Here is a 12,887-nt window from a genome sequence, read left to right as displayed (position 1 = left end):
TGGGATCTTGAAAATTTCAAGGGTGATTGTTCTGGTTTCATCTGGAATAGAGTTAATTTTCTTCAGAGTGGCTGGTATGTGCTATGTTTTTGATTTAGGAGAATAACACACTGATAGTACACTGATATTTTAGTTGTCGCAGAGTAATGCTTACACTCTTCCAAAGACTTTTCAGTTTCTTACACTGTCCGGTGAGGAGGCTGGGGATGCAGAAGGAGCTGGGAGGGGGCAGAGCCAGGACAGCTAACCAAACTGGCCAAAGGGGTATTCCATACCTCATGGTGTCATGTGAGGCAATAAAACTGGGAGAGGGTAGGACCACTGCTCTGGGACTGGCTGGGCATCGATTGGTAGATAGTGAGTAATTTCATTGTTCATCACTTCTTTTTATGTTTATATGTATATAGTTATTATTATTTTCCCTTCCAGTTCTCTCCCCCATCTCACTTGGGGCGGGAGGTGGGGGGTGGCTGGCAGGTAGGGAGTGATCAAATGGCTGTGCAGTGTTTAGCTGCCTGAAGGGAGAAACTGCAACAGTGATGCAAAGCATTTCAAATGCTACTAGGTATGTCCATACAGGCAAGTAAATTCAACATTTAACATTTACAATTTCTTGGAAATATAGTAGAATGTTCTTTCAGCTGTATTCAGTAACTACGCTACTAATAGCTAGTAACTATAGTAACTATAGTAATTATACTACTAATAGCTTTTACACCAATTACAAAGATGTTCACGTGATCTGGATTATTAATCCTTATTTTTTTCCAATAATACAGCAAATCAATAAATGAAAAACTTACACTAGCATTGTGTTTGTTTGATTGTGATTTTTATTTTATTTTATTTTATTAGAGATAAGGGATGTTCCTGGAAAGTAAAATACATAAAATACTGTATAATGGTGTTATATGACTGCACGTTTAGGATGCTTACAAAGAGATGCCTCCTGGATCCTATCAAATCCAGAAATGTTGGAAACCATTAAAATAAGTAAGGCTGTAGCCTACAAAAGAACACTTAATTTTCTTCAGTGGCTTCAGTAAGAGACAGATTGTAGTCTTGAGGGATGGTGAAATAATCTAAAAGTTGCTTGGAGTCTTTTCAAAATCAATTAAATATTTACTTTCCTGGCCCTCTTCCTGCAGAAAGGATCCTGCAAAAGGCCTGTATTCCACACTGAAGTCATAAATTTATGACATCAGTTTTGTGGTATCTTATTGAATAGTATTGCTTTCCTAGGAATATGACAACATTTTTTATTGATAATCTTGTCATTCACAGATACTGGCTGACCTAGAAAACCATGCACTTTTTAAGGATGACCTAGAATGCCAGAAGCTTATTCTGGAAGCCATGAAATACCATCTTTTACCAGAGAGAAGAACTCTCATGCAAAGTCCAAGAACTAAACCTAGAAAATCTACAGTTGGCACACTTTATGCTGTTGGAGGAATGGATAACAACAAAGGTATTAAAGGATATCCATTTATAAACATATTTTGTATTTTCTTCATTAGAAAATAATGAATATTGAATAGGGATGAATATGTAAGTCAATCAAGAATTGCTGCCAAGACCCAAGTCTATCCAGAAAAGCTGCCAAGACTTTTGGTCCAAATAAACTCCAATGATATTCTAAGAAAAATGTAATGCTGTTAGAGAACAGAAACTGAGATTTGAGTTCATTCTTTGTTCAAAATTATTAAGATTTCCAGGAAGAATTTATACAAAGTATCTCTATTGAGATTAAATTACTTTGTTTTATCTTTCTAGAAATTCTGTTTCATTTATAAGTCAAATGTGCAGGCACCTTTTCTAATCAATAAAAAAGGCAGTTTTATGTACAGTGTATTCCATCATTAAATAGTTGTCTGAAGTCTTTTGGATGAGTCATGCTCTTCTGATGCCAAAAAAATATTTCTTTAGAAAAAAAAATCCAGACAACTAGCTTTAGTAGATTATGACTTTCTCAACAGCTAAAGGAGGGTGGAATTATCCCATTTTACTGGTTTAAAAGGTAGGAAGCAATAGAAATATTATCAAGGTATTTTGTCTTTATTTATTGTGAATTGGAATTATGATGATGTGCTTTTATATCTGGCAAAGAAATCCAATTCACTGATTTATTAAATAAAATATTTGAAATAAAAAAAAACTATATATAAACATATATAAACAAGCCTATGTATTTGTAAAGGTTCTCATTATTAGCTTTCCTTGAAATTTACTAACAATTCCACAGTATCTTACATTTGTTGTCAATATTCAGACTGAATAATATGACTTCAGAAGCATAAATTCTAATCTAAAATAGTGTTCTCAAAAAATGGGAAAGATGTATGACGTCTCTGCTTGTGTGTAAAAGAAATGTTGGGAGAATAGAAAAATGTTGAGAAAAGAACTAATACTTCCATATATACATACTATATCCACAGATTATTTTTGACCTTTAAACATTTATAAATGTTTGTGCAGCTATGCATGCCTTTGTTAGGCATGCCTTTAGATCAAAAAATGCCTGAAATACAATTTTCCTCTTATTTAGGACAAATGGCTGTGAACACCTTAAGTATTCAGGTACTGTCAGGTACTGGGAATGACCATAAACCCAGTTTAGGTGCAGCTGTATTTCTTTCCGGTTACAGTACAGATCTGTTTCTGATTCATATAGCAAATCAAATATAAAAATATTTAGGAAGACAGCAAAAGTTTAGCATCCATTACAGAATCACAATCTGTTTTGCAGATTCAGATCAAGCAAGTGACCTGAAGTGGTTTATTTCTGTAGCTGGAGGTGAGAACACAGCACAACAGACGTTCAGACCTCTGTTATGAACTCTGACTTAAAACAGAAGTACTAGGTCTTATATTCATTTACAAAAAAAAAAAAAGGTTTGAGAAGGGGCCTGATATAGCAGAGCTGCGTCTGCACAGAAGACTTTTAGAGTGGGTGTAATGTGTTTCTGATAGCTCTGCAGCCATGCGGCATCGACTTATATCTGTTCACCTCATTCCTCTCTCGCATGTGATGCTGCCATGTCCATAACTAAATTTTAGGCCCCATGAGCCTTGATTCCCACATCTGTTCAGAAAATCAGAGCACTGGTTGCATATTTTGAAGAATTACTGGGAGTTCATAAAGCACCCCTCTTTATGTCATGATACGAAACTAATGCTGTATTATCTGTCCTCACTGTTTTTTTTTGTTTGTTTGTTTTTTTTTGTTTTTCTCTACAACTTTTTCCATTGAAATGCTGACTTGGATTACTATTATTCACAATGATTTATTTTTAATGCTTGCTGGTGTTTGCTACTAAATACAAAACTGTTACATATAAGATGGAGATGAGCTAAGCAAATTAGCAATTTAGTAGCTAGTGTATAAAGCAGTGGGTAAGTGTTGGTATTGTGAAAGTATTTGAAGTTTATATGGCCCATTACGTAAAAAGTAGCATACCATGCTAAAGTAAGTTTGTTTTGAAATCTCTTCTATAATTATTCTCCTTTCCATATAAAAAAGAAGTGATAATTAAACTCCAGCAGACAGTGACTGGAATTGTGCTTGATGTGAAAAGTTAATGCAGCATAGTACTAACTGCATAGAATTAAATGGAGCAAGGTTAGAGAATTTCATAATTTTAAATCCTTAAACTCCCCAAACCTCATTTCAATCTCTGTTTCTACCCACTGTTGTTTACTTTTTCATTTAATTTAAAAGACATATATATATATATATATATAAGAAACTAAGAATAAGATTGTCTCTATGTGGTTACATTAATAGAATGAGATGAATAAGATATAAGCTTCTGACAATATTCCCCTCACCTTACCCATTCATATAGTCATACTAACTCCTGTAATTTGAATTAGCAGGATTTAATCATCTAGTAGTAGACAAAAGCTGTCTACTATATAAAGGAGGATGATAGACTGAAATAAATGAGTAAATTCATGAAGTGACGATTAACAATTTCTGAGAATGGAAAACCACTGACTTTTTACATCAGTCTAGCAATCCCAAATGCAGAACAAAAGCTGTGTAGTAAAACACAATCTTTACAATCTGTGTTGGCTAGTACAATGGAAAATTAAGATGGGGAGAATACACTTCCACAGCAAGAGATCAGTATAAACAATTGGACAGTGTTGTATTGAAGAGAAGAGAAGAAGAAAAGAAGAAAATACTTCAGCTAGAATGTCTTCCATTATACTGGTCATTAACAGAGAGGACAAAGGTGATTTACTGAAACACTGATATTAAATGTGTATCTTTCTTTGATCTTGTGATTAGATACAAAATCTATCAGGAAAATTGCTCTGAGGGTAATAGGTGAAGTGCAACATTAGTCTATATCAAACCATATAGAGGTCCTTTAATTATTACTATTATTATTATTATTATTTTTAAAGATCTTTGCTTTCACTACAGCAATAACAAAAATGCAAAGTTTTGATTTCTAGTTACTGCTGCTTAAAATTCCATGTTGCATATTTAGTCTTTTCTGTAATAGCTTTCAATAATTTGTAGTAATACTTTTTCTTTACAAATGTGTTTCTGCAAATGTTGTTTATTACATATTATCATATATAATATGATAATTATCATAATTACACAGGAGTGTAATTTAACATTGTTCTATGAAGTTATTCTTTTTGTTTATCTTCTAAGTTTTTCTGTTGTTTTTGTTGTTGTTTTTAATTGTTATCAAGTTTTTGTCAAGACTCCTCACAACACACTTGCTTGCACCTTATTTATTTTAATTTTAATTTTAATTTTTTCATTCACATAGAAGCATGCATTAAATACAGAAACAAATACAGAAAGAAATATTGATGTTCTCAATTCTTTAGGAGCCTACTGGAAATACTGTAAATTAAGACAGAAATAGAGAAAGCATTGCATCTTTCCTCTTAGTTCATTCTTGTTGGTTTCTAAAATTTGTGCTTGAGATGCCTATAACTTGAAAATGTATCTTCTTCATGTTCAGATTAGTGCAAATTCATTTTAAAAAAGAAAAAGAGAGAGAGAAAGTAAAATCCATCAAAATTGTTTCATAGCATTTTGCAAGTTTTGGAAATTATTAGAAACCGCTTTGTCATCACATACAAAAATAATTCAACAGTATTTATTAAGCATTCATTTGATATATATAACCATCTTGAGAAAGCATCTTATATTCATCTTAGTTGCATTTTATTCACAATATTCAGTGTAAAGTAACTGAGCTTGATTTTCAGAACATGCCTGTAGGTATTTGTATAATACACAAACAGCAAAATTTACTTAAGAACGCATAGTATTATATTTAAAAAATGGAAAAGAAAAAAAGTCCAATGAGTTCAAAACTAAATTACAGAATATTTCTCTTTGGTATATTTTTAGAAAAGTTTTGTGCAAAGTCACATGTTTGTTAAGTACTAGATGTATGTATTTATACACTGGCTGGTCTGGCTTGACAGCCTGAGTCTGTTCCTTATCACTACAGTCTGTCCTATCTTCTTACTAAATCCTTTCCTAATATTCTCTCTACATAATCTTGCTGCCTACCCCAAGTGTCAGCACTGCAAGGGCTCAGTGCCAGCTCCTGATGAGACCTCTGTTTTTGAGTGAAATCTGTCTGGGTGCCCTGCCCTGCGGTGGCAGCTGCTGCAGCCAGTGGGGTCTCAGCATCAGCTCCTGGAACAGGTAGGGGTCTTCAGCCTCCAGCCCCAGAGGTGGGAGCACTATGTGTCCCCAAAACTTTAGCAATTTCACAGTAATCTTAGTCATATCTCTCTAGTTTGAAGGATTCTACAAGTGTAAAGATCTAGATTAATTCTAGCTACTAGAGTTTGAAGTAGGCTCTCAAGGTAAAGACACATTTTTATGAGACTGACTGACAGAAGATATGGACGACACTGCAAGGCCTTCACAGAAAACATTGATAAGTTTGAGTGTTTTTTTGTTGTTGTTGTTGTTGTATTTTGCGTTGCAGCTTAATTGTATTAATACATTAAGCTTTTTTGAAAGGTGTTCAGCAATAGTGAAGCAGAATATATTTGTAGAGGAATGGTAAATTAATTGCTCCCATGATTGAGGAACATAAATTTGCTGTTATTACTCATGAAATAGGTAGATGTTCATAAAAGATAAAGTGAAAAGTAAGAAATGACCCGTCCCTTTTGCAGTTCATAAAATCATAGAATTATAGAATGGTTTGGGTTGGAAGGAACCCTAAAGATCATCTGGTTCCAACCCGCCCCTCCATGGGCAGGACACCTTCCACTAGACCAGGTTGCTCAAGGCCCCATCCAACCCAGCCTTGAACACCTCCAGGGATGGGCCATCCACAGCTTCTCTGGGCAATGCTCTTTTAGTTTAAAGCCGTTAATCCTTATCCTATCCCTCCACTTCCTGACAAAGAGTCCCTCCCCAGCTTTCCTGTAGAACCCCTTTAGGTACTGGAAGGTCTCCCTGGAGCCTTCTGTTCTTCAGGCTGAACAACCCCAACTCCCTCAGCCGTCTTCACAGGAGATGTGCTCCAGCCCCTTGATCATCTTTGTGGCCCTCCTCTGGACTTGTTCTAATACTTCCCTGTCCATCTTATGCTGGACTATTCCAATTCTACTAAGTTTATCGATAAGATTTTATATGTGGCCTTTCTGATCCTCCAAATAAATATCTTATGCATTTAGTGCTAGTTTGTTTTCACCCAAATGTTTTCTATGAGGACATTTGTTTCATTAAATTGAAGGATCATATAGTCATAGCCCTGAAGGACCTCAGGAGGATGATATGGCAAAATAATGATGCCTATGACATTCCAAGCAGCTGTCTACCTAAATCAATTTTAAAGTATTTCCAATGATAACTTCAGCTAGTCCAAAACATAACTATTTGTATTGGCATAAAAAATATCTTACAACAGCTAAGCTGTGCCTTTCAGCCCTTTCTTGCTGCAGTGGAAGTATGATTTAATCCACCTCCTTCCATCAGGCTTTTAATTGCTTTCCCATCAGGCCTTTCTTGCAGTTAATAGAGCCCCAAAAAATCACAGAATGTTAGGGATTGGAAGGGACCTTGAAAGATCGTGTAGTCCAATCCCCCTGCCAGAGCAGGAAAAAGCCACAGAACCCACTCTAGGGCTTTTGCAGTAGTGATTTAACCTGAAAGATTACTTCACACATCTTGCAGAACATACCTGTTTAACATGGTTTAATATTTACCTATCCCTCTTGAGAAATTGAAGTTAATCCTGTAATTCCTGTAGTTCTCAAAAATAACTTTGAAGACCTCAGAGTTCCTCTGCCTTTGCTTTTAACACCAAATGAAAGTGTTTTCTAGGACTAGTCCATCTGAAAATGGCTAATTTATCTAAGTAATTCACATCCAATTATTTCCTTATTTTAAACAGAGGTCCATTCACCAATTATGAGTGAACTATTTTTTGTATTACTTTTCAGGAGGTAGTGTTTTCATAGAGATGTCCCTGTATGTTTTGCCCTGTCAAAGTCTAGATTCATCTAGCGTTTTTTGATATTGAATAAATTTGCTTTTGATGATAATTTTAATTAAACTGATTATTCAGAAAGGAACAGCTGTGATAAAAAAATATTACATATTCAATAACTAGAGGCTGCAATTCTGTAAATATTTTCCATAGAGCTTCCACTATTGACCAATAAGTGTCACTCAGGAATTATTATAGTAGATCACAGTTTTCTTTCATGCTGTAAGAAATTTTTAAATAGTGGTAGTCTGACTTATAGAAAGATAGAGTTTATTTCTTGAAATTGTATTGTTACTGAGAAAAGGCATCTTTTGACTGTATTGTCTTGAGTTTCATGTCATGACCATTTTCTACAGAGCAGATACAATAAGACCTGAGAATTCGCTGTCTGCAGTTTCCTTGGTGTGTTTTTGATGGTACTAGCTTTTTTCAGGTAGGTGTATCGGCCTCTAAGATGGAAAGTATTACAAGTTGAAAAATTTTAAATTGTTTTTGATGTTAAGAAAATTAATATGCCACTTTATAATTAAAATCAGTAAGGGTGAAAATAGATCAGTAACATTAAAGCACAGTATTCTAATTAAAAATAAATACATTATTGATCTAATGCACACCAAAAAAAAAAAAGGAAAACAACTTATTCTCTTGAACTGATTAACAGCATTAAATCAAGCAAGATTTCATGAAAATCATTTAGAATGTCTTAAGAGGAATTTTGTTAAAGCACTGTGGAATTTTGTATCCGCAGATACAGAAATCTGTAGGAGATAACCATATATGTCAATGTTCTGTAGGAATGTCCTGCAATATGCAGATTGCATCACTAACAGAGTGCCAAGAAAGGCTTTGGTGGTTAACTTTACTGTCATTTTTTTCCTTATATTGATGCCAGAAAAAATAATTTATCTGCAATAAATATGAAGCTTTTGACATCTAAAAAAATCTATTAAAAAGTATATTCTGAAAGAATAAGAATCTTACATTTCTTAACTATAGCTTTCATAGTCATGGTAGGGGACCCAGGACCACCAAATTTAAGATTACCATTCCCTGTTTTAAAATGACAGAAAAACAAAAAAAAAAAACACTAAAATATTAATTACCCTTCTGAAGCAGTACTTCAGATATTGTATTATTTTGCTCTTCAGAGATACTCCTATTTTATTTATTGAGATATATTTGTGGAAATGCATTGATTATGGAAGAATACACTTAGATATATTGTTAGCATTATTCAACCTCAAAAATCCAAACCATACTCCCACACAGTAACTCTCGTGATTGTTCAGAATGAAGATCTGAATTTACATTTAAAATAAATAAATAAATACAATCAGCTATTAGCTCTTGGACAGACACACAGGCTGAAGGCTTATCTTGCTTAGCATAAAATGCAGCATATCTTTGTACTAAAAGATTGATATTTTTACCTCATTATAGCACTGTCTTCACTAGTAAGGTATAACATGCAAAATATAATCAGAAATTTCATTTTGTCCTTTGGTACTTTCATGCCAATTCAGTAGCTGCTGTTCTGTGTACAGCACTTACAGAAGCAGATATGCATGTAGGAAATCAAGTATTTTTACAGCATATAGGTTTTCAAATTTTCATTGTGGCTTTTGTTAGATAGCCGTATTTGTTTTGTGAGAAGGAGACTTTAGCATAGTAGCCAGTATTCTAAGTAACTACAACATTTAAAACATATCTGGGACCTCCAGAATCATTTTTTTTTCCATGTAGTGCGTATTTTGTGTATTGTATGTCTAGTGTTTGTTTCAGAGGAGATTTGGGTCAGTTGCAATATTTCACTAATTAGATCTTATTTAAATATTTCAGTTTGTGCTACAAAAAGTGTACATTACTGGAGATAAATCTCCATTCTTCAATTTCTGATGTAACTGTATATTTTTCTAATTATTTCTTAGAAGCTTATTGGTTTGATTTTGTGTTCTGTTTGTTATTTTAATGGCCTTTTTTCTCTCATTCTGTTATGACAAATGATGAATGAAGTGTATTTACTTGACTATTCTCTTTCATTTTTTTCACTTAAATTATTTTTCTCCATTTGAATGCTAATATTATTATTTTTAAAATACCACTGAATTATATTACTTTAAAAAATACATATATCTCCTGATGATAGTATATTGTATTGTAAGAACAACTTTGAGGCATATGAAAAAGAAAGATTGGTATAACCAGCTGTTCAATGGACAGTTTTCTCTCTCAGTTTATTTTAGGAACCTTAGTTTATCTGTTGCGTATATTCATATTTTCAGTCATTTTAATATATTCCATTAGCTTATTACTGGATATATGTCTGATAAACTGCCATAGGAATATGGGGTTTAGTTTGATTCACCCAATACCTTGAAACTGAAATAAACTGTTTGAATTCCTAAAAAAAATATATGTGTGTTACATTTAGATGGCAACACAACATTCTGGAGAAAGGAATCATAATTCATTAAGTAATATGATAGCATAATTGTAGAGTGAAGGTGGGGCTTTGTTAATTATTTCACCAGAGGATTATGAACTACATAGGCTAATGACTGATGAGTTAATTAAATGTATAAATCAAACTAAAATTCCCTTCTCATAGAGTTCATGTAAGTATTAACATTACTATTTGCTTCTTTTCACTTCTGTGAATTTCAATGTGTTCCAGAACATTCAGCCTCATAGGCCATTTAACGCTAGAGTACTTTGATTTACATGTGCATTTCTAAATAGAAAAAATCCAGATTGTAAAACCGTCTGCTAGTTTTTTTGGTAGTTATTTTACATCACTTAATTTCTGGCATTTTCTCGGTGTAGTTAACATCTGAAATTGCTAATTCAGCTACAATTTATAATAGAGAGAAGAACCAGAAAAGATCTATTCTTAAGCTCGAAGAACTTCAAATACAAGGAAAGAGTCAAAGTTACCACAGAGAAGTTAACTTTCATCCTTTGATGAAAATGGAAGGTTAGCCAATAGGATGATTGATGTCATAAATAGGGCTTTAAACTAGGAAGGAGTGGGGTGGGAAGTGAAAGAGTGATGCACAGGGCTGCTGAACAAAGGGAGCGGGGTGATGTGGGATCATTATAATAATGACATATGTATATTTACTCTAAAAACATAAAAAATACTTTGTACAAGTTATATATATATGGAGTGCTTTAAAACATTCTCTTATGGTATCACTAAAGAGAACAGTAGTGACTGTTCTGTTTTCCTGTATATTTTTTTCCTTACCAATAGCTTCTTGATATCTGCTTCAGTAACCTTTTTAGGTCACATTCTTTCCACTTGAGTAACCATATTTTCAGTTCAAAATGTATTGTTGCAGGTCGCTAGATCAAGTCATCATTTTCCACCTACTCATAGCAGCTTCTCTAAATCTTGAGCAAAATTGTCAGAGTATGCATCAGCAACAGCTTTAATAATAGCAAAATCAGCAGAAAGTCTTACAAGGAAAAAAATAATCTTGTGATGATAAATATAAAAATCCTAACTTTCTTTAAAGTTCTAAATACTGATATTCTATCTATGAGAAAGGAAAAAAGGAATCTTTCTTGTGAAAATGTCTGCACTGAATGCAAAGGATGGTGTTGGCTTTTTTGTTTGTTTTGTTCTGGGGTTGGGTGGTTGGCAACTTCTGTATCAACTTCTGAAGAAATATCCAATTTATATATGCCAACATTTGTGCATTTATACATAACTGAAATGATACTTCAAAAGATTTCACCAAAACTACATCCTGCTTTTAGAAGTTTTCAGATGGTAACTAAAATGAAAAATAGAATTCTGGGTTGTGCAATGGTGTACTGATTTGTAGATGAATGTAAATTTTTGAGATGTAGTAAATTATTCTTACCATCCTTGGATGGGAGAAGCACATACATAAACGAATTGTCAGCAGCAGCTGGATAATCATACAAAACCATCCTGATCCACTACAGTACTTTCATTTCTAGAGTTTTCTTTCTTTGGAGATCTCTTATTATTTCATACAACTTCATTAATTGGGATTTAGAACACCCATGAAAATATGTGCAATATACACAGAGCTAATTTTATCCACTAACCAGCTGGACTACATGTAGAATTAAAAAAAAATAAAAAATAAAAAATGTTGAAATGTATCCAGAACATAAAGAAAAATCTTTAACTTATTTGAAATAATTTGTGCTGCCACAATCACAGTATAGCCACAATATTTTTTAACATTCATATAGAAGTTGTTAAATGAGTTCTGTTTCACCTCTGTCTTTTTCATATACTGTCTTCAGTATTACTCACCGAAATAACTCAGGCTTTCTTAGAAATCTGTCCATCTGAAAAATAGGGGTTTGTGCATGTATCTGTGCTTGTGCAAGAGGAATTGTCTGACTATGTTCATCACAAGATCCTTGATGTTCTGTGCATTTGTTTTTCTTTATTGAAAAGCTTCATATCTTATGACAATGTAATAAATCGTGTCTGTCCAAGTGAAGTAAGCTATAGAAAAATACAGATTTTATGTAATCTCTTGTATTCTTTTAATATAAAAAATATTTTAATTTGAGCCTTTGATTATTTTACTTGTAGCGGGGTATCCCAGATGCTGTGTTTTATAGAAAAATATGCCTTTCCCTGCATAATCAGCACATACACTGCAACCACAAATTATTATTTTTTTCTATATTTAGTGTATTTACATCTTCACATTGAACCTGTATCTCCCATTTCCCCCCAAAAAATATACCATAGTATCATCACAACTGCTTTCTTTGATCCTCCCATAGGAGATTGTATTTTCCAGTTTTCTGAAACATTTAGTCAAAATTTCTTCATTTTAGCTAAAGTAAAAAAAGAAAAAAGTAGTTGTTGACAATCTTTTAAGATTGGAAGATTGGTAAGACTTCTTAATACAGCTTATGTTGATTAGGGTAGACAGTGTTAGCCAACATTTCTCAATTCTTTGAGTTTGCAAAATTTGGAATTTGTTTCAATTAGGTGTTGGTTTTGCATTAGTAATGGCAGACAAAAGACTTTATGATCTCAACTGGGTAGTTATGCTACTAATTTCTGCTCAACACTCTTAGAAACATCTACTACCTGAAACATCTGCCTGAAACATCTTAGAAACATCTAAAGAAACATTTACCTGAATGACTGTCATTCCACTGTGCCACACCAAGGTGATTTAAAATCAGTTGTTTGGTTCTAAATATTGATCTCACCTTAGAAATGGTGAGTGTGAGTGGGAAGAATGTTCCTTCTATCTTTCTGCTAAATGCATCTGTCCAGGAGATACACCATAGTTCCTCCATATGTGGTGGCAAAGAGTGACTCAAGGATGCAATACCACACCACAAAACTAGCCTAATGGCCCTGCAGTGTTATTATTGTTTATG

At 33.5% G+C, this 12,887-nt stretch overlaps 1 protein-coding gene across 1 annotated transcript in view; it reads left to right on the top strand.

Annotated features, from left to right (window-relative positions):
- KLHL1 (kelch like family member 1) overlaps positions 1 to 12,887 on the top strand; it is a 242,208-nt gene that overhangs the window by 165,062 nt on the left and 64,259 nt on the right. The window contains exon 7 of the mRNA XM_084510820.1: positions 1,285 to 1,471. Within this exon, the coding sequence (XP_084366946.1) occupies positions 1,285 to 1,471 (187 nt within the window). The remainder of the gene's footprint in view (positions 1 to 1,284; positions 1,472 to 12,887) is intronic.

Source organism: Aythya ferina (assembly GCF_964211825.1).
Source record: "Aythya ferina genome assembly, chromosome: 1".
NCBI classification, from domain to species: Eukaryota; Metazoa; Chordata; class Aves; order Anseriformes; family Anatidae; genus Aythya; species Aythya ferina.
This window is presented reverse-complemented; position numbering and strand designations above follow the sequence as displayed.